Source organism: Ovis canadensis, chromosome 15 (genome assembly GCF_042477335.2).
Source record: "Ovis canadensis isolate MfBH-ARS-UI-01 breed Bighorn chromosome 15, ARS-UI_OviCan_v2, whole genome shotgun sequence".
Lineage (NCBI taxonomy): Eukaryota > Metazoa > Chordata > Mammalia > Artiodactyla > Bovidae > Ovis > Ovis canadensis.
Genome location: NC_091259.1, coordinates 82,304,080 through 82,331,617, shown reverse-complemented (window position 1 = coordinate 82,331,617; position 27,538 = coordinate 82,304,080). Strand labels below are relative to the sequence as shown.

Sequence of the window (27,538 nt, the reverse complement as noted above, 5' to 3'; positions counted from 1 at the left end):
TTAATTACAGATATAGAGATTAGAAACGGATAGTGTAGTAGGAGATAGTGTAGTGGAGAAAAGGAGGCTGAATCCAGATGGGAATTCAGCCAGAGAAACGGGAGCAAGAAGGAAGCGACATGGGGGGATCAGTCTCTCCGGAAACTGATCCAATTTCTTTATTTTTAGGTTTGCTTATATACCTTTACACATAGGGATGAATACAGAGTCACACGGGGGTCAGCAGTCCTGACCTTTATCAAAACCAGGTGCTTCACATAAAAAGGTCTTAGGGATTTTATGATCCTTTATTTCTGATAACCAAAAAACTTATTTTTTTCAAGGGTGTTTTTTCTTAAACCAGGCACCACCCTCCAAATAAAATTACATTCCTATAGGGTGAGGGTGTAGTGAGTTACAATCAAGAAAGGAATTTATTCAACCCAAGGTTAACATGATTAATCTTAAAGGTTAATACTTATTTCTCCTATATGTTTAAAGGTTAATGCTTATTTCTCCTATATGCTAGTTATATTCATTATAAGGTCAGGGAATATGGAGATTTAGCAGCAAACATCAGCCCAACAAATGAAAATCCTTTCATCAATGTTCCCCTTAAGATCTATTTAGTCTTAAGATAGTGATAAAGTTACATTTTTACATAGCAAGGACACAGTGATTTATAACAAAGTACAGTGATCTATTACAAAAGAGAAAATCCATTAACTCAAAAAGCCTAGTATTGCTAACATCAAAAACTACTATATTTCCTTTTCTATAGTCCAAATATATTGATTAATATATTCCCAGATGTCTAAGGATATGGAGGCCTGGCGGCCATCATTGACTCAACGAGAAGAAAAAGCCCTTTGCTAATTAAGACTCTCAAAATACTCCAAAACTCTCTGTGCTGTTTATGGTTAAGAGGTAGTAAACAATCATGTGTGGCAGGAGTATGGATAATCCTGTCACACAAGCTAGTCTGTCAGCAGAGAGGTTTGACCTGAGACATCCTTGTCCCACCCAGAGCAGGGAATTAGCAGCAATTATTGACACAACAAATGAAAAACCCTTCAGCAATATAATTCCTAACCAACCCACTATACTAATAATTTCTAACTCCCCAAAAGAATTTGCCTTTAGTAAGTCTAAAACATCTCATGCCTCTCAGATTGGGAGGCTGTAAACAATCACATGTGGCCGGACGAACCTATACAGGTGGGCTAGATAACCTTCAGAGGAGTCTGTAAGCTGAAACACTCTTGTCACGCCCAGGAATTTTTATTGCCTTGTAGCTGCACGTTTACTCCTTCTCCGAGAGAAACAGTTATGGGGGAGAGCCCCCATAAAGTCAGAGGTGTAGGTGAGAGCATAAAACAGACTCTGGTTTTGGGGTAGATGCTTGGGAACAGGGGGTTTCCTGAGGCTTGATCATGCCTTTGCGTATGCCAAGCCTCCTTCCTCATGACCCTTGCCATGGGCGGAGTTCCTCACGCTGGCCCCCCGGCAGGATTCTTTTCCACAGAAATGCCTTGCAACATCCTGCTGCTCCAGGAACCTGATCAGTCAATGCAGTGGTTTTCAAACTAGAACCCTAGGGTTCTGTGCAAAGATGCCTGAGGGGGGCACAGGTGATAAAGTGAGAGGAAGTCCTGGCCCTCTGTCCCGGCCGCATCCTGAATGGCATCTCTTTGATCTGTTCGGTATGTTGGGTTTGAATAGGAGCTGTTTTTAAAATCACAATTGTGGCGAATGAAACAAACTCATATTGAAACACAGGCTGGCATAGGATCTCTCTATGCCCTCCTCCCTTCTGCAAGCCTGGAGAAAGCAGCCCTGATGGGTAAGTGATTTCAAGGATGCCTCCTGGATACAACTCCAGGGCGACCTCAGCCTCAGCGATAGTGACGGGGCCAGAGGGCATCCCTAAGTGAGGCTCCCCTCCTGCCTCCCCGATTCTGTTTCAGGAGCTGTCTGCGGGGACGGGAGAGGTCCTTCTCTCCATCAGCTACCTCCCGGCTGCCAACCGCCTCCTAGTCGTGCTGATTAAGGCCAAGAACCTCCACTCTAGCCAGTCCAAGGAGCTCCTGGGGAAGGGTGAGTGAGGTGTGAGAGGGGAGCCGGGGCCCCTCTAGGTATGTGCACAGATGGAGGTGGCACCTGGGAGGCAGTGGGGACAGGTGAGCAGGGTCCTGGAACCTGAGTACTTTTGTACAGTCAGCCTCAGCTGTGTCCTCCACCCCCAAGCTCACAATCAGTTCTGAAGGACACCCTCGCTTCCCTAAAGTCATGTCCATTAACTCCCAGGCCAGTCCTACCCGTTAGTGCCCAGATGTCAGCTTCCTAGGGCTCCCACCTTGCAGATCCATAGTGAGAAGAACAGCCTCATCCGTGGGTCACAGGAATCCTAGGATCAGACTGTAGCCAGGGAGTGGAGAATCTGGGCTGTAGGGGAAGCTTGGCCCCACTTTGTCGCCCAGGCCTGGCTAGGCACATCTTCTGGGCAGGTGGTGGGATTTCCCTTCTCCAGTCTCAGCTAGCCACCACTCTGCTCTCCACACCCACCCTAGACTCCTCCCTCTTCCCAGCCTTTGTCGACCTGCCATCCCCAGACCAGCTGGTGTGGATGACGGCAGAGGCATGTGGGCGCACAGGCTGAGGAGGCGTCTCTGCCCCATATACCCAAATAAACATCTCTTCAATGGCCCGGAAGCCTTGGCTTTTCTCTCTGGATACTCCAGCACAGGCCCCAAGGCTTAAGGACCAAACAGCCCCTTTGGTCAGAGCAGGAAAGAAAGCAGCATTGGTCAGCCGTGTGACACCCGGACTGGGAGCCAAGTGCTCAGAGCAGGATATAAATACATCGATATTTATAGCAGGAAGCAAATAAAGAATTGCCTCTGCAGTCAGGACCTCTGGGCAAGAGATTTTTGATGAATGAAAAATCACCCGAGTTGGTCTGGCTGACAGATCCCTGAGCCAGAGATCAGAACTCAATGCCTTTGCCTCATCCCCTCTAGACAATTCTTTGCCTCCTGCCCTTTTTATTTTATTTTATTTTTATAGCTCCTGTCAGGACAATTATAGCCCAACACTTTATCACTCAAATATCTCTGTTGAAATAACAAACTAACCACCTGGGGGTGATAATTATAGCAATAAACATAGAGTAACAATTATTCTCACATTAGCTTTGGAAACCTTGACTGATGGAAACACGATCCCAGCCCAGAGCCTCGAGATGCTGTGTGAAAGCTTGTCTAGTAACCTGCTGCCTGATTTCTGGGGTGGGGGTTGGGAGCCGGGCAGCTCTACTGGGGTCAAGGCAGGCTGCCCTCACCCTCCACGTGGGGTGGGATCCTCCAGTAAAACTTGCAAAAGAACAGAAGAGAAAAACGCAGTCAACCAGCAGGAGACCTCTATCTTAGGAAGGGATGAAAATGCTTGGATGAAGAGCTAAGGGGATGAAGACATAGGGATAGCTTAGTGTTCCTGGTCTGGGTTTAAAATCAAGCTGCAGGACGTCTGAACCAACATCCTGGGCCTGTGGGACGTGATATGGGACGTGAAGGCATTCAGAGGGGCTCTTGAGAAAGGTTTCCTAGCGGTGTTTCAGTGTGACCCTGTCACGGTCCAGGCAGGAGCTTTTGCTGTATCCTCATGTTCAGACTGATGCCTGCCATAAGGTGGGCATTGAATCACTGTTGAATAAATACATGGCCCATGAGGTCGGGGGAAAGGGCTGGAGGAGCGGAAGCCTCAGTGAGGATCTAGAGCCGGAGACCCCAAGAGCAGCACGACCCCAGCTCTTCCCGCCTCAGACCCCAGAAGCTGACTCCTGGCCCCTCTCTCTGTCTCTTTCCCCTGCCCCTCCCCAGATGTCTCTGTCAAGGTGACCTTAAAGCACCAGGCTCGGAAGCTGAAGAAGAAGCAGACAAAACGAGCCAAGCACAAGATCAACCCCGTGTGGAACGAGATGATCATGTTCGAGCTGCCGGATGACCTGCTGCGGGCCTCCAGCGTGGAGCTGGACGTGCTGGGCCTGGGCACCGAGGGGCAGAGCTGCGTGCTTGGCCACTGCAGCCTGGGCCTGCACGCCTCGGGCTCCGAGCGCAGCCACTGGGAGGAGATGCTGAAGAACCCGCGCCGGCAGATCGCCATGTGGCATCAGCTGCACCTCTAGGCAGCCACCCAAGCCGCCGCCCTCCTGGGGCACAATCTGCCCCTTCCCCACCCCACTACCCTCTGCCCCCTCCTCTTGTGCCCCATCCGCATTCTGACACCAGAAGAAAGACATGTGTGCAGAGACCAGGACCCTCTTCCTCTCCCATCACACTCCTGTTTCTTAAGAATGAGCAAGGACCGAGACAGGACATGTGGGTCAGAAGGAACACATTTTGCTGATCTGTGTTGTTGAAAGAGATGCTTATCAAATAGGATCCGTGTGGAGGTTTTGCAGTGGGTATCAGATGCAGAGAAAGCTGAATTGGGGAAATCACGGATGCAAAGAATGTGGCTTTTTAAAAATAAGCATGTCAAAAAGGATGACAGAAATGCTGTATCCTGGATCATCTCAAAAGAATTAGAGATGGTCAGGGCGGGATGGAAATTCAGCCGGCATGAAATCATGCTACTGACCCAAGGCACTAACCTAGCAGTTCCCAAACAGTGTGTGAAGAATCACCAGCAGATTCCCAGACCCTGCTTTAGACATTCCAAATCCATGATCCTGGCTGGACCCCAGGAGCCTGCATCTTTAACAAGCACAGAGTGGTTTGGATGAAGAAGCTGGAGCACTGCATTTGGAGAAATCCTTTTCACAAAACCCCCAACTCGGTTTCACAGTCCTCGTCGGGCCCCCAACTCCCTGGGGCAGCCAGTGCCATCGCTGGACATTTCAACCATGGTGTGAAATTTAGGAGCCTCCGTTTTTTATTTTAATCATTTGAATTCTTAATGTTGTCGCTTGTGCTTTTTTGGATCCTGCTCTTGGACTGAATTTTGTGCTTTCTATTGAATAACTGTATTGTTTCATCTCAAAATCGGTTTCTGTTATACTTGGGGAGCCCTTCCCTGACTAGGAGTAGGTGGGATTCCCCCATTGGTTATTGGGCACTAGTCGTCATGTCCACCAGCATTACCAAAGTGACCCTCTGAGTCAGACTCCTTCCTTCTCAGCCTCCCAGCTGCGTGAGGAGGAATTCCATCTGGGGCGCACGTTAATTTAGTCCGGGTCTGTGGAAGGGGAGGAGGATAGGAGGTCTTTTCAAGTGTGCCTCTCGCTGTGTTTAGGATCTATCACTTTAATTAGTAAATAATCAGCAGCTAGGTTTCACATCACTACCTGATTATTCCAAATAGCTGTCCACATCATTAAGTACAATATTATGAGCCTTGCTCGAGCGGATGTAATATTTGCCTAGGTAACAGTATTTCTGGGTTCTGTTGTTGACCGTCTGTAAACGCAGCCTAATGATGTGGCAGCTTGGTCTCTGAATGATGCAATAGATGAAATTGTGCTCCCATGCCACAGGCACCCACCCCTCACTAGAAACAAACTCCGAGGCCACCAGCAGATCATTTCTAAGCTTCATGTTGGCAGCTGAGCATCCCTGGCAAGTGCCAGACATTGCTAGAACCACGGACTCCGCATCTGGACTTTTTAATACTGACAGGGAAACTCTGGGCCTTCAGAGGTCACCCTGGGTCCCTGATCTAGAATTCCTTTCCTTCAGTCCTGTAACAAGTCAAGTCATTCTTGGTCTCTGCCTGAGAATTTGAGCAGAGACGTGTCATCTTTTGTCATCACTTTTCCTTTCTGGACAGCAGCAGGAAAGCATTTAGAGATAACTTCTGCCGATCCCCTGAAGAAACAGTAACAATATCTCATTCCTCATAAATGAGAAGATCTTTCACATAATTGGACATTTCTCCCATTAAGTCTGGCCACCTCCTGCCAAGTGTTTTTTAGGCAAGGCGTGGGTCACTGACTTCCTACAACACATCTTTTGAGAGCCCTCTCACCACTGTGGCCTCCCTTTTTTGGTTGGCATGCCGAAACAGAGCAAAGCCTCCCTTGCGTAAGCTGACCAGCACTCAGTTCTTGGTGACAACTGCTACTCTAATTCAGAGGAGTCTGGATCCTAGACTTAACATCAGGAAAGGTGGGTTCTACTTCCTTCTAAGTCCATGAGCCTGCCATACAGTCACACCAAAGATGTCTGCAGTGAGCTCTCGGGGCCCCTGATGCCACCCACAGCCATCAGCTCCACCCCATGAATATCATGAGGCATTCATTTCTTTGGTGTCAAAGTTTTCGTTTTCCAGAATCCAGGCGAAATGTGTGTCCTTGAAAGGAGTCACATGTCACTGCCTGACATCTTTGGTGTCAGCCTTCATCTCACTGAACAGAAATAAGACAGATTTTGCAGGTGGGTTTGCCTGTTGTGTGCACTGGTGTATTCCAAGCACCTAGAGTACAGTCGACTCATCGACCCTTAATAAAAATGTGTTGAGTGAATTAGTGAATGAAAGATGGGTAGGGGAGTAGGAGAAAAAATATACATTTTTATCTAACTTGAATGCAAATCTGAGTCCTAGTTGAGTTCTCAATGGTAAGGTCCTCAGAAACCTTAGCAGCTGGCCTAGAAATTCATAATGTTGAGTATTACCATTCACCTAATGATAATTTATAGCTCACTGTGTAAATAATTGGGCTTCCCTGGTGGCTCAGATGGTAAAGAATCTGCCTGCAGTGATGGAGACCAGGTTCAATCCCTGGGCCGGGAAGATCCCCTGGAGAAGGGAATGGCAACCCACTCCAGTATTCTTGACTGGAGAATCCCATGGACAGAGGAGCTTGGTGGGCTGCAATCCATGGGGTTGCAAAGAGTCAGACGCTGCTGAGTGACTTTCCCTTTAATTTTACTTTATGTAAATAATTAGCATAGTGAGCTATAAGGATGAGGATATATAGATGAGAATATAAAAGCTGCGTTTCCCATCAGAACTCCATCTCAGTGAATTTTAAATTACCCAGAGATATCAGACTTGCAGATGAAAAAACTTCAGTAATCTTTGCATCCACTCACCTTGTACCAGATAATTTTGCAATTGACTACCAGATTAGAGTAATTGGGTCTGTGCGAATGCATCCGATCTTTTCTTTAAAAGAAACACTTGGTCCTTTGCCAGGGAGCATTTTCTAAGTGCATGAAGTAGAGGTGAAAATAAAGGGAGAAACTGTCTCCGACTGGGCTGTTGCCCACGAGCTGATCTGACTTTGTCACAGATATGGCGATGGGGTAGAAAACTGAGAGTCTAATCTCATTCATCTTGCGACTCACTTCTTGCATCAAGTCCCTATATATTTGTTGAGTGCCTATTGATCAAGACCTTGCACGCGTCTGCCCATTTCAATTTGAGATATGACTCTGGGTGTAGATTGAGTAATGATGGATCTCCCCCAGTTGATGCTGTGTAGAGAGAGCTAGGTGGGAGAGCAGTCCTCTGGGGCAGCTCCTTTGGGAAATAAAGGAGTCCTGGGCAGCGGGAGACTGCAGCCCACGCAATCGGAGGTGAGGACCGCCAAAAAAGACCTAGTCCTTGTGATCTGTTTTTGCTGCCTGTGTTTCCTGTTGTCAGTGCTGTGTCTATTCTGCAATCATGAACCGAAGCACAAAAAGACGCATGAGATATTGTACTCATATGTCTGGTGTCACACTTTGGAGCAAAAACCTTGCAGTGATAAATAAATGACTTCTAACAGGGTCAGCTGCCTAGTGTGTGCCTGTGTGTAAGTTCCTGTTTCTTACTTTGGACATGGATTTCCCTGGTAGTCCAGTGGTGATGAATCGACTTCCTAATGACCCCACGCACCGCAGCTACTGAAGCCCACACACCTAGAACCTGTGCTCCGCAACAAGAGAAGCCACCACAGCAAGAAGCCCATGCCCAGCAGTGAAGACCCTGTGCAGCCATCGGTGAACAAATAGTTTTTAAAAGATGAAGCATAAAAATAAACACATAAAAACTTTAGACATAGGCAATGCAGGAAAATAATCCTATAAACACATGTGAACTCCTGCCAAGTTCTATAAAACTTGACAAATATAGTTGAAATCCCCTTAGCCTCTCACTCAGGACATCACCATCCTGAACTTGGGATTTCTCACCCCAAACCTTTCTTTGTATTTTTACTATATGTATGTGTAAACCTCATAGAGTAGTTTGTGTTTTTAATTTCAAATTGTCTCACATTATTTTTTGCTCCACGTTAAAATTTTGAGCTTCCTCAGTGCAGATTTCTGTCGCTCTAGCTGCTCACTTTTTGCTGCTGTGTTATTTTCCATTGCATGAATATGCCACAATCGCATTCCCCTATTGACACATGGTTAGATATTTCTCTCTTTTTTGTGTGTGTTGGAGGAATTGCTGCTGTGAATGTTCTCAGGCAAGGTCTCTTGGGGCTTGAACTTTATTCTTGACAAGGAAAGATGGAAACTTGTTTCCTCTAACATACGCCCAAAGAAATAGCCCCATCACTGGAAGAGGCAGGGCAGTGGCTGAGCAGTCACCTGTGCTCCAGGTGGCTGGCAGGGACAAGGGAACTTCAGAGTCCTATCATCTTAGGGCCTCCTTGTGGCTGCTGCCACCCTGGCTTCAGGAGGAAGAGGCTCAGACAATGAACCAGGGGAAGGGCCTGAATGTTCAGGTCAGTAGGAAATCAGGCAGTTTATGTGGAATTAAAACCAAAGGCTCTGAAAAAGGATGCTGCTACTTAATCACTCAGTTGTGTCCGACTCTCTGTGACCCCATAGACTGTAGCCTGCCAGGCTCCTCTGACCATGGAATTTTCCAGGCAAGAATACTAAAGCAGATTGCCATTTTCTACTCCAGGGGATCTTCCTGGCCCAGGGATTGTATCCACGTCTCTTGCATCTCCGGCATTGGCAGGTATATTCTTTACCACTAGCACCTCCTGGAAGCCCTCTTAAAAAGGATGCTGCTGCTGCTGCTGCTAAGTGGCTTCAGTCATGTCCGACTCTGTGCGACCCCATAGACAGCAGCCCACCAGGCTCCCCCTCCCTGGGATTCTCCAGGCAAGAACACTGGAGTGGGTTGCCATTTCCTTCTCCAGTGCATGAAAGTGAAAAGTGAAAGTGAAGTCGCTCAGTTGTGTCTGACTCTTAGCGACCCCGTGGACTGCAGCCTACCAGGCTCCTCTGCCCATGGGATTTTCCAGGCAAGAGTACTGGAGTGGGTTGCCACTGCCTTCTCCCTTAAAAAGGCTAAATGAGCCATAAAGAAAGGCTTCACTTTCCAAGTCTGTACATGTAATTCCTTATTTTATATTATATATATTTGTTATATTTTAATGACAGCCGGGATTTTTATTTCTGTATTAAAAGGAAAAGTGGCTCTTATCCCATGTAGCCAAATATTGTATAGACTGTGTTTCACAGGTAACTGTGAATATGGCCCCTGATGAGCTCAGTCACTCAGTCCTGTCTGACTCTTGGCAACCCCATGGATTATAGCCTCCCAGTCTCCTCCATCCATGGAATTTTCCAGGCAAGAATACTGGAGTGGGTTGCCATTTCTTTCTCCAGGGAATCTTCCCAACCCAGGGATCGAACCCAAATGGGCTCTGAAGCCCCAAACTAAGATTTAAGAATCTGGATTTACCAAAAATAAAAATGGAAGAGGCAAGAAGAGTTTAGGGATGATTTTATGCTGGGCTTTCCACTGAACCACATTAAATAACAAACTCCGCTCCAGCCTATGAAATAACTCACGTCTAGAGCACTGCATTTAGGAGCTGGGCAACCCAGCTGGTCTCTGTCGCTGCCACCTTCATGGTTCTGGATAAGTCGCTTGCCTCTGGGCTTATGCCCACATCTATAAAATAAATTTGGAGAAAATGATCACACTTCAAAATTTAATGTGTTATGATTTGGTAATTGAGACTTCTCATGTGTATCCTTGGCCTCCAATCTCATGTGTAAAATGAACTAAACCCACGTGCATGGGTACCTGCCTTCCCTGCCCTGGGCCAGGTTTCCTGACAGCCACTTGCTCTTCCAGACAGTATGTGACATTACCTGAGGATCTGCGTCATTATCTTCTCATGTGCTTACTTGCTAATGGAGCCGGTGGTGATTTTTCCACACGAGAGTTTCTATTTTTTAGAGTCAACTGGAAGCAACACCATTTCAAGAGCTTAGAACCCTAGCATCTTTTCTCTCTACCATCCTGGGCGGATGCCTGGCAAAGGAAGAGCCATAGGATGTGGCTGTGGATGGATTTAGGGGGTGGGGCTTTTCTCAGTACCAGCCTTGGAGAACTGCCCCCTACACCCATCCCTCGTCTCCTAAAGAGGAGCCACCACAGGTAGTCCCTGGCAGGGCCCTCAGCATCATCCTGAAGCCAGAGATGGAGGCAGGTGCCTACCTGGGAGGAGGTGGGAAGAAGCCAGACTTAGGATGGGAAGTCAGACTTTGTTATAGAAAGCAGTCTAGTAGTGGTGGCTCATCCTCAACCGGGTGAAGTCTTTTCTCAAGGCAGAGTGGCTGGAGCCTGGCTTCCCGTCCCAGTTTCCCAACGTTCTTCCTTGGTGTCTCAGGACAAGTGGATGATGGCAGAATCCTGTTTTAGAAACGCAGGAATTCAAACCAGGAACAAGCCAGGAGAAACCTGGTTTTCCCCACCAAAAGCAAACCAACTCTCTTTGTGGTCTCTGCCCTCAAGGGTCAGGTGAATTGAGCTCTCAACCAGAAGATGGTGCCCTGAAGTCCTCTCTCCAGGCTGAGAAGGAAAGGAGGGTCAAGGCAGAGGTTGCCACTCCAGCTCTGAGATAGGTATTGGTGGCTCTGTATTGAAAAGTAACAGGCACTCCCTCAGCCAGGCTAGGCCCTGGAATTCTAGGTGAAAAAAGGGAAACCTAGGCTTCTTAGCATCTACTTCACCCTGATGTGAGAGGTAACAGTAATGACGATAATGATCCTGCTCATCATGTTCTAAGTCTCTGCTCTGTGCTGAGCCCAGAAGATGCAGACTCAGATACGTGACTTGTCCAAGGTCTCGCAGCTTGTAAGAGGCCAAGGGGGAAATTTGAAGCTGGTACCGCTCAAAACTGTGGCAATCCTAGACAGCATATTAAAAAGCAGAGACATCACTTTGCCGACAAAGTTCCATATAGTCAAAGCTATAGTTTTTTCAGTAGTCAGGTATGAATGTGACAGTTGGACCATAACGAAGGCCGAGGGCTAAAGAACTGAAGCTTTTGAATTATGGTGTTGATGACTCTTGAGAGTCCCTTGGACTGCAAGGAGATCCAAGCAGTCAATTAATCCTAAAGGAAATCAACCCTGACTATTCATTGGAAGGACTGATGGTGAAGTTGAAGCTCCAATCTTTTGGCCATCTGATGTGAAGAGCCAGCTCATTGCAAAAGACCTTGATTCTGGGACAGATTGAGGGCAAAAAGAGAAGGGGGCGACAGAGGATAAGATTGTTGGGTAGCATCACTGACATGAATTTGAACAAACTCTGGGAGACTGAAAAGGACAGGGAAGCCTGGCATGCTGCAGTCCAAGGGGTCATAAAGAATCAGACATGACTTAGAGCTGAACAACACTGCTCTAACCCTAAAGTCCAGGCTGTGGTTTATAGCCCGTGAGCAGAGTCTTTACTGGAAAGGCAACAGATGCATAGGCAGTTGTTTAAAAAGGCTATCTGAAACCACGAACACAGACAGTTGTCATGCTGGAAGGGACTGGAAAGAGTCTCTTCCCTAAGAAGACCTGGGAGCACCTGCCTGAGGGCCATGAGACACTGTCCAAAGGACAAGTGCAAGTTGGGGTGGAAGAGAACTCAAGTAAGCACCTCAGGCGCCACCTCAGCTCTGTAGAGAAAGGGCTGGGTTGGGGCCAGATGTTGCCAGCGGTCAGGTGCAGGGGTCCCCTAGTCAAGTGAGGAAACAGAGAGAGACAGGCAAAGTGGAGGCATCTGAGGTCTCTACTGTGACAAACACAGCATTGCTGGGACTGCACTTTCATCAGGCGAGTGAAAGTTACACTCATCCATTCATCCCTTCAATAAACACGGATTCAATTCAGTTCAGTTGCTCAGTCATGTCCAACTCTTCACGACCCCATGAACTGCCGCACGCCAGGCTTCCCTGTCAATCACCAACTCCCGGAGCTTGCTCAGACTCATGTCCATTGAGTCGGTGATGCCGTCCAACCATCTCATCCTCTGTCGTCCCCTTCTCCTCCTGCCTTCAATCTTTCCCAGCATCAGGGTCTTTCCCAATGAGTCAGTTCTTCGCATCAGGTGGCCAAAGTATTGGAGCTTCTGAACACTGATTAGGTGCCTATTATGTGAGGATGTGATAGCAACCACACACAGTGGTATTAAAAAGTCTCTACTTTTCTATTGTGGACTTCATGGTCTAAAGGAGAAAGACCAGACACAGAATACACACACAGGCACACACACATGTCAGTTACATAGCTGAAAACTGGAGATAAGATCTGTGAATGAAAATATCAGGAGGAAAGATGAATAATGCCTCAAGGGTGGCTATTTAGAGGGTGTAATCAGCAAAGACCCCCTGAAAACGAGACATTTTATCTGACACTTATAAGAAGAAAAGAGCTCAGCCAGGCAACCGTCCTGGGGAAAACCATCTCAGACAGGGGGCACACTGAGCTGGGAAGTCCTGCAATGGAATGGAGCTCTGTGAGCTTGGGGCAACAGAGAGGAGGCCAGGGAGCATGGGCAGAGAAGGAACCAGGAGGCTGGGAGGCTGGCAGGGGCTGGACCATACAGACTGAAGGGTTGTGATCAGGACTTTGGGATGGGAGCAATGGGAAACCTATAGAGGGTCCTTAACTGGGAAGACACCACAACTGGGTCTGTGTTTTCAAAGGGTCACTGTAGAAACTCACATAGCAATGGGTCTTCAGGCCAGTTCCCTGAGTTTTCTCTCTGGGGTGAACTCAACTTGTCTTTTGAACCTTGGAGAGGGAAGCTGGGGGCAGCTGTGAAGAGGGAGGAGCGGAAGTGGACTGGGCCTCCCCTCTTGCCACATCCTCCAAGCCTTGCTTTGGGGAGACCCAGCTCAGGGCCAATGGAAGATTTACCTTTCCCTTGCCTCCCAGCTGCAAGTGTAGGTCAGATCCAACGGCCAGCAGTGGGGCGGGGCCGACCCCAGTTCACCTGGGCTGATTAGACGTGGACATCTGTACCCGTTTGCTCTTTCTGCCCTGGGAAAAGAAGAGAAGCGAACATTCTGCGGAGACTGTGGAATGGCCTTCACGACAGGAAGCTCTGAGTCACCGAGGGGCTGGAGGGACGATGGCAGGCACTGAGCAGGTAGAGGTTCAGAAAAGAGGAGAGGGACGGCCCGTGACTGGAAGCTGGGCTGGAGTGGAAAGGAGCTGAGAGGAGGGCTTAGCACCCGGGAGGAAACACTACAAACACTTTTCTACATTTTTCTCCAATGTATGCCCATCTTTCTAAGACAATTTGGGCCAAACATCACTTATCACTCACCCCCGTACCAGTGCCATTAGCAAACTGTTGGGAAGGACCCTCCCTGGGGAAGAAGTTTGCCAGTGGAGAATCATGCAGGTAGTTGGATGGAGAATTAGAACACTGTTCATCCAAGATCCCCTGCAGGAGGGCATGGCAACCCATTCCAGTATTCTTGCCTGGAGAATCCCATGGACAGAGGAGTTTGGCAGACTGCAGCAGTCCCTAGGGTCACACAGAATCAGACACGACTGAAGCGACTTTGCCTGCCTGCCTGCCTGTCTCATCTGCAATAGCTCTGAGAATTTTGTGGGGTAAATGTGTGTGGGGGCGAGAGATTTATTTTAAACGGTTTTGGTGACACCTCTTTTGGGCCAGACGGGTGGGTGAGGTGTGTAGGTTACCAGCTGGAAGTGGCCTTGAATAGTGGAAAAGTAACAACAGCAGGAATAGGACCTAGAAGGCCTCTTCCAGTTGCTTCCGACCAGGGAGCAGGCAGGCAATCTCACCTGACACCTGAGCATGGGACTCATTCTGAATCACCCTGGGCACGGGGTGGGAGAAAGACAAGAAGGCAGAGATCCGACCTCGGTGAGTAAATTTAAATGCTTTTATTAACAATCTTCTTACATTACAAGGATAATATGACAAAAGGAAAGTTTCTGCGTACATATTATGATAAACCAACATAGCTCTATTTGTATCCAGTGTCCTAGGCCCCGTCACACAGGTACTATAAAGCGTAGTCTGCAAAATAATAACATCGAGGGTTTTTTTTTTAAGAAAGAAAGTATTAACATATTAATATGTATGTGATAATAGACTCCTAGGTATTTCCCCCCACCCCCACTTTATTTTCCTCTGTGATTGAAATGAAACGGTTCAGCAGCGTGGGGGTGGAGAGGAGGAGAGAGACGACGGGGCTGAAAAAGACGGAATCAGACTGCTGGCTCTTCCAGAGAGACAAAAGTGAAGAAACTGAGGGTGCCCCGAGGGCAGCCTGGCCCTTGTCTTTTGGGGAGCAGTGTAGTGACCGGCCGTCCTCCTCTGGACGGAGGGCCCGGCGCCCTTGATGCCCCGAGGATGCTCTCTCTCTGAGGTACAGTGCATTGTGGGATTGCTACCCGAGGATGCCCATCCCCTGGCCACGAGTCTGACCCCCCGCAGCGGGAGGAAGGCTCGGGCCGGGCCTGGCCTCTCTTGAGCCAGGCACTGGAGGGTGTTCGGAGACCCGGTTGGCAGCTAGCGGTGGCTCAAGGAGACCAGGGTGGACGTGGAGTGGGAAGAGGTGGGCATTGGCAGAACAGATACCCCCCGCCCCAGACTGCAGGTATGGGGGGCTCTGCTGGAGACTGAGGTACCTTGGTAAATGGTATGAAAGTGTAGGACGGAGGTCAGAGGAGGCTCGGAGACGAGCCCAAAAGGCAGAGGCTGGCCTAGAGGGCAGAGGGTGTGGCCGCCCTCTATCTCCCATCCTCTGTGGCCCCTTCGGCCCCTCCTCCTCTACCTCCCCGTCGGGGAAAGAAACAATCGTGAGAGAAACCTGGAAGTGAAACGGATTTCTGATCCCGTCAGGGCTGCATAGGCCCTTCGTCACGCAGCCGGTGGCACCAGTGCCCCCTCGGGCCCCCAGAAGTCCCGGCCATCCAGGAGCAGGGGCTGGGCCAAGCCGAGGGAGGCGCCCTCCCCGGCGGAAGTGGATGAGCTTGGATGAGCTTGGGGCGTCTGGCTCAGCCTCTGCCTCGAGTCACAGAATCAGAACAGTGTACGTGAACTAGACCTGCCTGTTAACGGCGGCGCAGGTGGGGCCAGGGGGTCACTGGGCACAGGAGAGGATGGGGGGCGCTGTCCTGAGTGCAGCCAGCAGCAGCAGCTGTGCAAAGTGGGCTGGGCCAAAGCCCCGCTTCTGAACTTGAGTTGCCACTGAATTTATGAGTGTGCGGATATGTCTCTCTCACCCTTTCCCATTAGTTGACACCCCGCCCCCCCGACCCCCCGCCCTAGCCGGAAAGCCTCTGGATGGTGGGCAGCGCTGACTGGTGATGCTGCCCTGGCAGGCAATGAAAGAGCGGGTGAGGGAGGCCAGGACGGCTGTACTTCAGAGGTTTGGCCTCCAGGGCGGGGGTGGGGGGCAGCAAAAAGCATCTAAAGTGGGGAGGTGGGGGCGGCGGCATCTCTCCTGGACCCGTCTCGGCCCCATTGGCAGCTTTCCTATCGCTACCAGCGCTGCTCGTTCTTGTTGGGGAGTGGGTATCGGGGGAAATTGTGCAGGGTCCCTCTCCCAGGGGGTCAGAGGCCACATCCTACTGCTGGGCAGCAGGGACCACCCAAGCGGAGGCTTGTTGGGGGGCAAAGGGGACATTTCTGGAGGGAGCCCAGGGGGTGAGGATCTCCTTTCGACCTCAGACTAGGCCTGCGTGCGGAAAAGGAGAGAAAAGTGCACAGGAGAGGGCCGGGGCCTGGCTACTCTCCTCTCCAACACTCCGGGTAAGAGGCCCCATTCCCAGCAAACCCCGCCTGCTCCGCTGCCCCGGGTGCCCCTGCAAAGGCTCCATGTCCTCCGTCTTCTCACAACACAGCGACAGGCTTTCCCGCTGCTCTCCCAGCTCTCTATAGACTCTATTTTTTATATCTATTTAAAACATAGAAATGTATAAATATATAGGATATTATTTATAGATATATAGACGTGATTTCATCTCTTACTCTGTGTGTATACGCACTGCATATGTCCATATGTACAATATATAAGTGTAGCATTTGTGTTATACACTGCACATACCCCTGCTTCCATGCACGCTCCTAGGGAGACTGGATTGCATAGGTATTTCCAGGGCGATACCACTTGAAGGGATGGGGTGGGGGTGGGGAGGGCCAGATGAAAGAGGAGGGCCGTACCATTTTTCCTCCCGAAAGGGCACTTTTTCTCCCTCTGGCTAACACACAAAGATCACCTCAAAGGTTTCTTAAAATATTACAGCTCCAGACACTCAGCTAAAGCACCTTGTCCACAGAGAGCAGAGAGGCCTTCCTCCAAGCAGGAGAAGGGCCCCTGCGGATCTCTGGACATAATCTTCCCTCCTCAAGACTGGAGGAGGAAGCCAGCCCAGAAGCCATGAGCCAGCCCCACCTCCCCCGGGGAGGCTGGCGGCGGAAATGGGGCTGTCCCAAGCTCACCTGCCTTGTGAACATGCCTTTCTCATCTAAGGAGGCCTGGCCTCCCTGCTTTGGCTGTCCCAGGCTGGCCTGCTGCTTGAAAGGGCGAGAGGGGATGAGGGCCAGAGCCTTCTGTCCAAACTGGGTGTAGGGACCAGAAGATGAAATCAAAGAACATGAATTCTACTTGGAAATCAGACCGGAAGCCACAACGAGCTCTAGATACAGAATTCCTGTGCCTACAGGTGAGAAAACAGAGGGGACGGAATCAAGAAGTTCTGTTTCAACCCCCAAGCCACTTTCTGGACCCCACAAGGCTCCAGGTAAATAGTCAAAATAGCACCCACTCCACAGCCCAGGCTGGGCCAAGTCTGGTCCACTTCAGCTTCTGCAATCATTTTCAGCACTCGACACACTTTTGCCTATTTTTTCCTTCTTGGCAACACTTCAAAACAAATGGAAAATATTTAAACGCCACCTTAAATAATTACAAGGTCCGTTCTCCAAGTCAAAGGGGCAACATAAGCAAGTCAAGGAGAGGGGCCTCAGCAAGACAACTCAACAGGGAAACACTAGGGGGGAGCCAGGGTGGAGACCTCCAACCGCTCTAGATTCAGGGCTCAGTGCTGAATGCAACTAACCAGGGATCCAGGAGATAGAGCCTCCGCTCATCCTTCAGTGAGGATGAGGAAATGAGGGTCTGCCCAGCACTAGATGTGCCCAGCGGCCATCCAAGGAGAAAGAAACAAACAAACAAAAAAATAGCTGGTGTTGTGGATGCCCAGATTGTAATACCCAACCAGGCAGGTGAAACTTGAAAATTGGCAAGTGGCAAGAGTTGCAGACAGGGCTGGGCTGCCTCATATTTCACAGACAAGATGGCAAAGGGTCTTTTTGTTTTTTCCCTCCATTGAGAAAAAGCAGACCATTTTTAATTACAAGGGTTTCCGGCTCCCAAGCTCTGCGATGTATCTGCTTGGCACCATCGGCCACAAACCTGATCTCATTTCCCACCCACTCCATGAACCGAAGAAAATCACTAATTGGTTAACTCAATGAGGACAAGTTTGACTCCAGAGACAAGAACATTTTTTTTTCTAAGTCAATGGTTGTCACTCCTAAGCCAGGGGTTGAATTTAAGGGCTCTGTCTCTTGTCTATCAACATGCAAGGATCACCTGGCCACAGCTTTTTATACTCATCGGTGAGAGGTTAGACTGCCCAAGCAGGTGGGCAGACCCCAAGAGTCCCCACACCCTAGGAGTCCTTCTCAGAGGCAGAGAGTGGAAACGCCTGGGGTGAAAACCACGGGTAATTGCACACAGCATTCACAGGATAGAAACACTGGAAATTCTGAGGGTAAAGACTCTGTGTCAATTGTAGTGGTGTGTCACCCAAATTGCTCCCTGTCCCCAGGCAAAGTGGCCTTCAGACTGCCATGAGCACCTGGAGTTTTCGAGATGCCTTCCCAAACTTCGAGAACCTCCAGAGAGCCCATCCTCTCCGAGGTTTGGAGCCTGGGTGGCCGGCTCCCGCTCCTCTGAAATGATACGGTAGACACTGGCATTGGCCCAAAGGATTCTTTCCCCTCTGGATAAAAACTGGAGCTAACTTTGGCCATGGCCTCCTGAGAGCAAACGGTTGTGGCCCTGCCACAGTACTCAGGCAGTCATCAGCGAGTCTTTCCTCCTGGTTTTCAGATGAGTGGTGGTCTAGGGGATGACTCCCTGTCTGCTGATGTTGTGGGTGGGGAGGCGCAGGGGTGCGCAGGGGGAGGCATAAGGCATCTGTTGGCTAGAAGAAAGGACCTCGACTACTGTTTCTGACCTCTATGGAGGCCCACCCTGCCAGTCATCTCTGCTCCCCCTCGACCCATCTCGGTCTGTGTGATGTCCAGAGGGAGCTCTCCCACAGACCTGGTGGATTGGGTGCACGGTGGAGAGGAAGTCGAGGAGAGAAAGGTGGACCCTTGTGCTTTGCACTTGACCACAGATACTGACCCTGATCGGACAAGGGGGATGGCAGGAGAAGACATCGGCTTAAAGTGACGTGCATGAGGTTGGGAATTTCAAAGCTGGAGAAAGGGCTTTGGGTCTTTCCTTGCAGGTTCCTGCTAACTCTCTCCTAGTTCAGAGGAGGGTGGGAAAGCGTGTGAGACTGGGGAGCGGGGATGAGGGGTGAATGTCACCAGGCAGGGGTGCATTGATTTGTTGAAGAAGGCAGCATATGAGGCCTGGCAGTGGGACAGTCGGAGAAAACCAGTTGGTTTTGTTTTGTTTTGTTTTAACATGCTACATCACTGTTGAAAACAAAAAAAATTTCAAAAATAATATATAATATATATAATATATTTATATAATGAAAAGCTATTGACTAGCAGCAATGATTCTAAAGTTATCATAGCACCAAGACCATGGGGGTGGGGGGAGGGGGTCTGTGGGGGGTGAAGGTCTGGCGGGACAAGGAAGAAGGGGTGACGTGTTCAGTGTCGCTGACAGTTCCACTCCGGCTCTCATCGGTGGCACGAGGCCTCAGAGACAAGATAAACCAAGAAGGGAGGAAACCACCACAGTCTTCTAATGTCTGAGCCGAGCAGGTTGGGGACACCGAGGCCTTTCCTGTGGCCAGATCATCCCATTCTTTGCCCACCCTCTGCCAGATGAGAGGGGTGGCTCCTATAGACAGACTATAGACAATGCAGGTCTTCCTCCCTTCCCCCAAATATAACCTGCATCCACAACGTAGGACCTCTGCAGATCAGATATGCACACATCAGATGTGGGAACATGGACAGAAGTTTTTAACAGCTCACGCACATTTGTTTAAAAAAAACTCCCCTGCGAGGTATACTGGTAATTAAATGAACAAAAGAGCATTGATCAAGACTCCTCTAGATGAAACCACTACTTGCCTCAGGGAGTAGGCAAGTGGCTATTTCTAAAGCTTATATCTCAGCTGTGTATGTGTGTGTGTGTGTGTGTGTGTGTGTGTGTGTAGGCTGATGCCTCGAGAGTCCCGTCTGACTTCTTGTTTATTCCTTTCTTTGAGGACATCTCTACCCTGTTCAAAAAAGGAAGCGTTTGCAGGCATAGACGCATTCCCCACTTTTCCACTACCTTCCTGCCAGGCTGCAGGGCTTGTCATCAGCCTTATTGCAAAAGAAGAATCCAATCTCTAGAGACTCTCATCAGAGTTATGCATAACCCAGGGCACAACTTGCATTGACATCTCCTGCCACTGAACTCTAGCAGGCATTTCTCGATTATTAAAGGAAAAAATAATATACCCCCAAACACATTATACGATTATAAAGACAGTATAAATAATTCATGAAAATTGAATACATACTTTTCATTTTACGTGTGTTTAGCCAAAAATCGTTGCTGTACTGGGGTCTGGACTTCTTGGCTCTGCATTTCCCCCACATTCCCTGGATCTGAATGGAATTCTGTTATGGTCTCCCACACCAGGTAAAAAACAGGAATGCAAAGGGCTCACGTCCTCCCTTTTCCCCAGGATTTCAAGCTCCATTGTGAGGCAGTTTTGCCTTCAGTATAACAGGTAAAATATTTAGGATCCAGGGGACTGGAAGGAGGGACTCAACAGCCCAGGGACGGGAGAGGTGACACAGGTGGGGACTGGCAGGTGTCACAGTCTGACCGACACTTCTGATTCACAGACAGTGAAGGAACGCTCATCAGGGAATGAACGAAAACCTCTCAAACCGGGTGGGAGGGGGAAAAAGTCAAAAACCCTGATCCGGATACCCAGCTCACCCTATCCAAAGATCAGAGGTCTGATTCTGCCAGACCAGCATGTCAGCCAAGAGGCCAAGAGATCCCCCTCGTAAAACCAAACAAGAAAAAAAAAAGGCAAGAACATACACCCAAACCCAAACCCCTCAACTCCCAAACAAGAACATAAACAAAATGAGCTACCTAAAGGCGATGACTGACCCGTCATTTTAGCTTATGCGAGTTGGTTGACAGTCAGGTGGGAGCCTGTGTAGCCCCAGCACATGCTTCTGTGAGTGAAAATAAGTTTCCACGTGTGTTACAGCTGCCAAATTTTGTAGACAAGAGTCAGTTTCCGACATTATTCCAATCTGAAAACTCCCAGTAGCTTCTGGTGGACGTGTCACCTTGGTTTTTAAAATTTTTTTCAGTGTGGGTTTTTATAGATATATATAATATAATATATATTTATATAATATATCAAAGCTTAAGAGTATAGATTAAAAAAATATTCAACAGCTTAGTGAACTCTGCAACGCCAGCTTCCTAAATATCCGGATAAAACTCTGACCCGTGGTCCGCGGTCTGCAGCACCGGCTTCTGCTCCAGGGCAGACATCCTGCTGAGGACCTCGGCGGACAGTGCGTAGCTGTTGCCAGACTTCTCCTCAAACCAGCTGTCCAGGGCTCGCTTGGCATCGAAGTTGGCGATGGGAGGGCCATTGACAGCAATGGTCAATAGGTCGCTGAGTTGCTCCAGAGTCAGGCGGGAGCGGTGGTTTTTTCGAACTCGCTGCAGGGCGTTTCGGCCTTTCTCGCAGCAAGCAGTGGAGGTGGGGAGGACTTTGAGGACCTGGATGATCTTGTTCAAGAGCGGAAACCGCTGCTTGTACTTGGAAATGTGGCCGATCAGGTCTTTGAAGCCGTTTTTGGTATAGTAATCAGCCTTGAGTTCCCGCCACTCCATCAGCAGACTCCCCCGCGGGTCCAGCCCTTCCCTGCAGACATCCCGGGAGAAGGTAGGGATGGCCTCCAGGTGGTCAAAGATCTGAACCATGTCCTCCTTGCCATAGCTCAGGAGCTCGTCGCTGTTCCGGGGCCAGGCGGCCAGGTCGAACACCTGGCAGGCCTTCACAAAGATCCGGCTGCGGGAATCGAACCTCTGAGCTAGGATCACTTGGGTCTTCTGGCAGATCTTCTCCCGGATGGACTGGAACTTGGCTTCAGCCACCCTGAGGTTCTTCATGGCGATCCCGTTGAAGCTCTCCCGGAAATTCTCCTCGAACTCCTGCAGGTATTCCCCGGGGGAGTCGGCCAGCCGGCTGATCTCCTGGATGGCCTCCTCGATCTTGTCGTCCACCTGGGACACCAGGAGGTATTCGCCCTGGAAGACGTAGGCCAGGCGCGAGAGCACGGCGATCACATCCAGAAGGAAGTAGATGAGCTTGATGGACTGGTAGTCCATGAGGAACTGCAGCAGAGCCAGGGCGATGGCTGAGGCGTCCGCCCGCTGGGTCTGGCTGCTGACGTCCTTGAGGTGGGCGACCACCTCCAGGTAGTCCTTGATGAGGGCATTGAGGACGTTCTGCTCACCAATGATCCACCGCACGGCCCGGATGTCCCCCAGGAACTCGGTCTCCTCGCACAGCGTGGACGCCGTGGACCGCAGCTCGCACATGAGGCGTGGCGAATAGCGGTAGAAACTGAGCAGCTGCTTCAGGTTGTTCTCCAGCTCCTCCAGGCAGGGGAGCTCCTTCCCGCTGATGGCGTCCAAGATCTCTAGATGGGGCCGGTGCACCATGAAGGGCAGGCACAGCAGCCAGGGCAGCGTCTTACGGATCGTCATGAACATGCTGGCCCGTAGGCTGGCTGTGACGTTGGCCCCGTCTATGCCCAAGCCCACGGTGGGCTTCTCGTCCTGCAAGCGGATGCCCAAGGCGGAAAAGGCCCGGTCCAGCGCCTGCAGATAGCTCTCTGTGCTGGAGAACCCCAGCTCCTGCAGGGACAGGAACTCCGTGGCCGGGGGCCCGTCGCTGCTGGTGTACTGGACGTAGACCGCCACCGTGTCGGCCAGCAGGTCATCGCTCTGCCCGTCCAAGATGATGCTGAGGCATGGCGACTGGCGGATGCGCTCTACCAGGTCTTCGCGCAGCGCCCGGGCGATGTGATGGATGAGGATCTGGCAGTCTCCCTCGTTCATGTACTGGTCCACCACCTTGAGCTCACACTTCCGCAGCAGCTCGGCCAGCGGCCGGAAGTCCAGGTACGGCCGGCCCTCCAGGGCCAGGTGGTAGGCGGTGTTGAAGAGCAGGGTCATGTTTCGACACATCTCCTCCGTCTTCTCGGGGTGCATGCGGAGCTTGTAGAGCTGCAGGCACTTTTTGTGCAGGTTGCTCTGGCTGTGCAGCTTGATGGTGTGGATCTTGAACTGCTTGGAGCCGATGATGAAGGCGGAGGTGCGCGAGGACTGCACCGTGTACTGGCGGCAGACGTGGCACCACATCTCGTTGAGGGTCGGGGAGTACCGCAAGAACCAGAACTTCTTCAGCCACTCTTGCTTGAAGCGCCGGATCCGGCGCCCGGCGGCCGAGGACATCTTGGAGGGCTCGTCGGTGGCCGTCATAATATCGTTGGAGACGGACTCGTCTGCGGAATCGACCTCCTGGTCGTCGTCCTCCATGATGGCCGGGCCGGAGACCATGCTCTCTGAGGCTGGAAGACAAATGGGAAAGGAACCCGTTACATCTGCTGGGAAGAAAAAACAAACAAACAAACACACACATAGATGTTTCCAAAATGAAGGAAATAGGTCCAGAAGGCAGCTGTCATATTCTGTGAAACAGACTGAATTCCAGCCTGGAATTCATTTATAAGCATCCTTGTCATCCACGCATGTCTCATCCTCTGTGGATTAGTGCCGGTGGCCACCGCCACGCTCCAGGCTGCCTGCCCTCACCCTCCACAAGCGTGAGCTCAAGGAACTTAAATATTCTGTATCCACCGAAGAGGAAAACTAGGAGAGCCGAGCCTGTGGAGGAATAGAGCACGTCCCAGGTTTCACAGCGGGACCGCGAGGACGTGGGACTCGTTTGTCACACCACGAAGGTGCCCTCAAATGAAGGCGGCTGAGGCCCCAAGTGAGCTGGGGATCAGAATGCAGTTAAGACACAGGCTTGGAAGAGCTGCACCCCCTCATTCTGAGCTAAGGGGTGTGGTTAAAAAGGAAGTGCTGTGTAAATCTCTAATTCAGCTGTGTAGTGAAACTTTCCCTGTGGTTTAGCAACCCTAAAAGATCCAGGCAGCCAAGAGAAATGGGCAAAGGGAGATCATTGTCCTGCATTCCCATCAGGAAGGCCGGGAGCTCTCCCCCACAGGACACCCTGCCTGGGACTGGGAGAGAAGAGAAAGACTGAGTTTAGAAACTGGGCTTTGGGGTAAGACACCGGAGAAAGGCAACGGGTCAAGAACACAGCACACACCCCCTCCTGCAGCGGAATTTCCTTTATTGACATGGAGGATACAAGGGCAAGACATGACGCCCCCACAGGAGCTGCAAGGCGGCCTGTCGGAGGCAGCTGAGGGCGTGGACTGCGACCGGTGCCCACCTCTGAGTTCCCAGGCCTCTCCCTGAAGGGGGCACCCCCAGGGAGCTCCTGGCCCCCCTCCACACTGTCCACCGCACGTTCCTCCCTCGGACAACAATTTCATCCACACCAACTTACCTGCGGGGTCTGAGAACTCGGGGAGCTCCAGGACCTGCGCTGGCAAGGTGGGGGGCTCAGGAAGCGTGCCAGACTTAAGCATGTCTAGTTCGGCCTGGAGTTCCCGGACCTTCTTCTTTAGGCGAATACAGTTAGGGCAAAAGGAGGTGGTGGGCAGCTCAGGAGGGTCGGATGCAAGAGAGGCCTCGGCGGGACTGTCGGCCTTGAACGACGAAGGCTCCTCCTCTTCGTCCTCCAGGGGGCCTGCCTCCTTGGAAGCCCCTTGGGGGATCTTCCAGTCCCCGTCCCCCTGGGTCCGACTGGCATTCTGCACGCCGTGCGACATCATCATGGCACACTGGCCGTGGGCATCATTCTGCTGCTTGGGGACCTTCCTGATGACCAGGGAAGTGCTCAGTGCGAGCTGGTGGGCTTCTACCTTTGCGGATTCCAGTGAGGCCTCCAACACATCCTTGAAAATGAGGTCAATTTTCTTCTTCTTGGCCTGGGGGTGCATGTCCCCCTCGTCAAAGCCACGCTTGTAGGGACTTTTGCCCTGTCTCAACACGGGGAGCTGAAGGGGACCCCTCAGGTCTTCTGGGTTATCCAGAGCCTGCTCAGACTTCTCCTTCTGCAACCTCTTCTCTCCTAGGAAGGAAAACCAGGGTGTGAGGAAGTGGGGAAAAGCCCCGAAGAGGAGAAACCAACAGAAAACAAAGTGCTCCTGTCAGGAAGTCGCTTGACGCATCCCTCTGGGCCTGGCCTGGTGCAGCCGGCGTGGCAAAAGCGGGGCAGATTACTCAGTGAAGAATCGGGCTAACCTAACATACGGTTGGGGAGTTCACCAAGGTCTTTGACATCATTTACATGGTAGAAAGAAACAGAAATGGATCATGGGGTTTGGAGTCAAAGGACCCCAAAAAGTGGTGAGAACTCCTTTTAAAGAAGCAGTTTCAACATAGCCTTAAGTATCCACAAGTGAAACTGAAAGTCCCTCAGTTGTGTCTGACTCTTTGCGACCCCATGGACTATAGACTCCACGGGATTCTCCAGGCAAGAATACTGGAGTGAGTAAGCCGTTCCCTTCTCTAGGGGATCTTCCCAACCCAGAGATCAAACCCAGGTATGTTTATAAGTTGAGCAAATGCTGTAGGCATGGGGAGTTGGAAGTTAAGGAACTCGCCATCCTGTCATCCTAAAAGACGACATCCCACGTGATAAGCTGAGTGGGTGGCAACGTAGCTCAGCTAAGTGCAGGAGCTCTCATGCCTCCAGGCTTCCCCTCCAGTCTTAGCAATTGGAAGATGGCTACTTCCACTTGATAGTCACGCAGTCATGTCTGACTCTTTGGGATCCCACGAACTGCAGTCTGCCAGGCTCCTTTGTCCATGGAATTCTCCAGGCAAGAATACTGGAGTGGGTTGCCATTTCCTTCTCCAGGGATCTTCCTGATCCAGGGATCAAACCCGTGTCTCATGCCTTACAGGCAGATTCTTTACTGTCTGAACCACCAGGGAAGCCCAACTTGGTAAAAGGTACACAAAGCACTGAGTCCCACTTCTTCCTCCCCCCTGACTATCCCTGAGGGCAAAGTGCATCTTATAGCAACTGTCCTTCCTAAGTCTTCCAGTAACAGGAAGACAGGATGATGTGAGGAAGCATGGCCTGAACCTCTGTGGGTCTCACTGATGACCAAGGCAGGAAGAAAAGGGAAGTCAGGGACACCGACGGCTGCTGTGGGCTCCAAGATGACAGCCTCTAGCAATGATAAAGCAGGACGCGTGGCCACAACACACGCTCAAAATACAGCCGCTGTGTTTCCTTACCTGACAATTCTGACGTTTCCTCTTCTATTTCTTTCTATCATGTAAATGATGTCAGAGACCTTGGTGAACTCCCCAACAATGTATTATGTTAGCCTGATTCTTCAAAATGGCTAATACAGTTGCACAAATTGCTATAGATGTGTGGATGCTGCCTGCTCAAGGACGAGGTTATTCAAATTTTCTAGGATGAGCAGGAGATTTCTTTGGGGTCAAGGCACCCAGAAAAAATAATCTGTGGGTCAAAGGAGACCTTTAAACATTATGAAATTGATTCTAAAGCCTCCACAAAACATGGGGGAAACACCACAAAGTAAATCAATGACCCAAAGTGGACAAATAACAAATGAAGTCTTTGAATACATGTATAGATGCATCCTGTTCTTAAAAGATAACCACAAAGGAATAATTTATGCTCTTTAGGAAGCAGTTCTGGGCTCCAACTAATATTCCTACTTAAAGCTGCTCAGTTGCTCAGTTGTGTCCAACTCTTTGTGACCCTATGGACTGTAGCTTGCCAGTCTCCTCTGTCCACAGGATTTCCCAGGCAAGAATACTGGAGTGGGTTGCCATTTCTGTCCCCAGGGGATCTTCCCAACCCAGGGATCGAACCCGCATCTCTTGCATCTCCAGCTTTGGCAGGAGGATTCTTTACCACTTGAGCCCCCAATGAGAGTTCCTACTTAATAAGGACTAATAATTCAAGCTCTGGACTTTAGCAGCGTTCCAACCTCCAATTACAAAGAAGTCTCCTTCCATGTAAGACCTTAAGTGGTTGAGCGTGGGGGATTCCCCCCCTCCAGAGCAGGACAGGCACACAGATCTCAGACACTGCTAACTGTATCAGAGGCTGCCAGAACTACAGGCTACATGGACACATCTAAAGGACACTGAGCCCATGGCTGCTCCCAAGGGCTTCAGGGCCAAGTCCACCCTCTGCTTGGATCCTGCCCATTGTGGCGTCAGTTTCCTCCCTATTTCCTACTTCTCAGTCTGGCCAGGAATCGACACTCCATCCTGTATCTGCACACATCTTGGCAGACAGATTTCAAGTCTGTCTGCCACACTCCTTTGAGCCACTCCTGAAAGCTCATGCCCTTCTCTGAGCACTCCCCTGGGGTCTCAGGGCTCTCTGAGGATGATGTAGCTCAAGGTGTTTTGGAGAAGACACTGGGGAAAAAAGACATTACAGATCCAGAAGAATTCAAGAAGATCCTGGCCAAGGGATGGAACCTGTGTCCTCAGATACAGCTTGGTTTTCTCTTCTTCTGATTACAAGATTCTTTTGGAGATTTCCTGACAGTCTTCATTCATTTCTTCTTTTATCCATTCAACAAAGATTTATTGAGCACCTAATCTGTACCAGACACTTTCAAACATGGCATCTCCGGAGATCAAATGGAAACCATTGCAATCACGTCATGAAAACATGCCTTCCCAAGTGTAATTGGCAAATATGTGCCCAACACCCAGCTCCAAAGAGGACAAGAGATGAGTGTATCTATTGGGTCTCCTCTCACTGCCCATCCAATCACCAGATACCTTTTACCAAGTCAGGTAGCAGCTGTGTTCTCAGTGTCCACAATTTGCTTTGCTCTGTTTTGATTT

At 50.2% G+C, this 27,538-nt stretch overlaps 2 protein-coding genes and 1 long non-coding RNA gene across 5 annotated transcripts in view; 1 reads left to right on the top strand and 2 right to left on the bottom strand.

Moving 5' to 3' along the window:
- The window catches only part of SYT13 (synaptotagmin 13), a 43,360-nt gene extending 35,611 nt beyond the window's left edge, over nucleotides 1–7,749 (top strand). The window contains exons 5-6 of the mRNA XM_069553975.1: nucleotides 1,947–2,076; nucleotides 3,858–7,749. Of these exons, the coding sequence (XP_069410076.1) occupies nucleotides 1,947–2,076; nucleotides 3,858–4,162 (435 nt within the window). The 3' untranslated portion in view covers nucleotides 4,163–7,749. The remainder of the gene's footprint in view (nucleotides 1–1,946; nucleotides 2,077–3,857) is intronic.
- A 1,958-nt stretch (nucleotides 7,750–9,707) lies between these two features.
- LOC138420913 (uncharacterized) lies at nucleotides 9,708–13,244 on the bottom strand. The gene is made up of 3 exons (XR_011249359.1): nucleotides 13,128–13,244; nucleotides 10,432–10,626; nucleotides 9,708–9,879 (listed from the first exon to the last, which is right to left on the bottom strand). It is a non-coding gene; the product is annotated as an uncharacterized lncRNA (long non-coding RNA).
- Nucleotides 13,245–20,877: 7,633 nt separating this feature from the next.
- PRDM11 (PR/SET domain 11) overlaps nucleotides 20,878–27,538 on the bottom strand; it is an 85,953-nt gene continuing 79,292 nt past the window's right edge. For 2 of the 3 annotated variants that reach the window (XM_069555530.1, XM_069555529.1), the window contains exons 7-8: nucleotides 24,129–24,755; nucleotides 20,878–23,118 (exon numbers count right to left, since the gene is read on the bottom strand). In XM_069555530.1, coding sequence (XP_069411631.1) covers nucleotides 20,954–23,118; nucleotides 24,129–24,755 — 2,792 coding nt within the window. In that variant the 3' untranslated portion in view covers nucleotides 20,878–20,953. The remainder of the gene's footprint in view (nucleotides 23,119–24,128; nucleotides 24,756–27,538) is intronic. The other variant, XM_069555531.1, reaches the window with a different exon arrangement.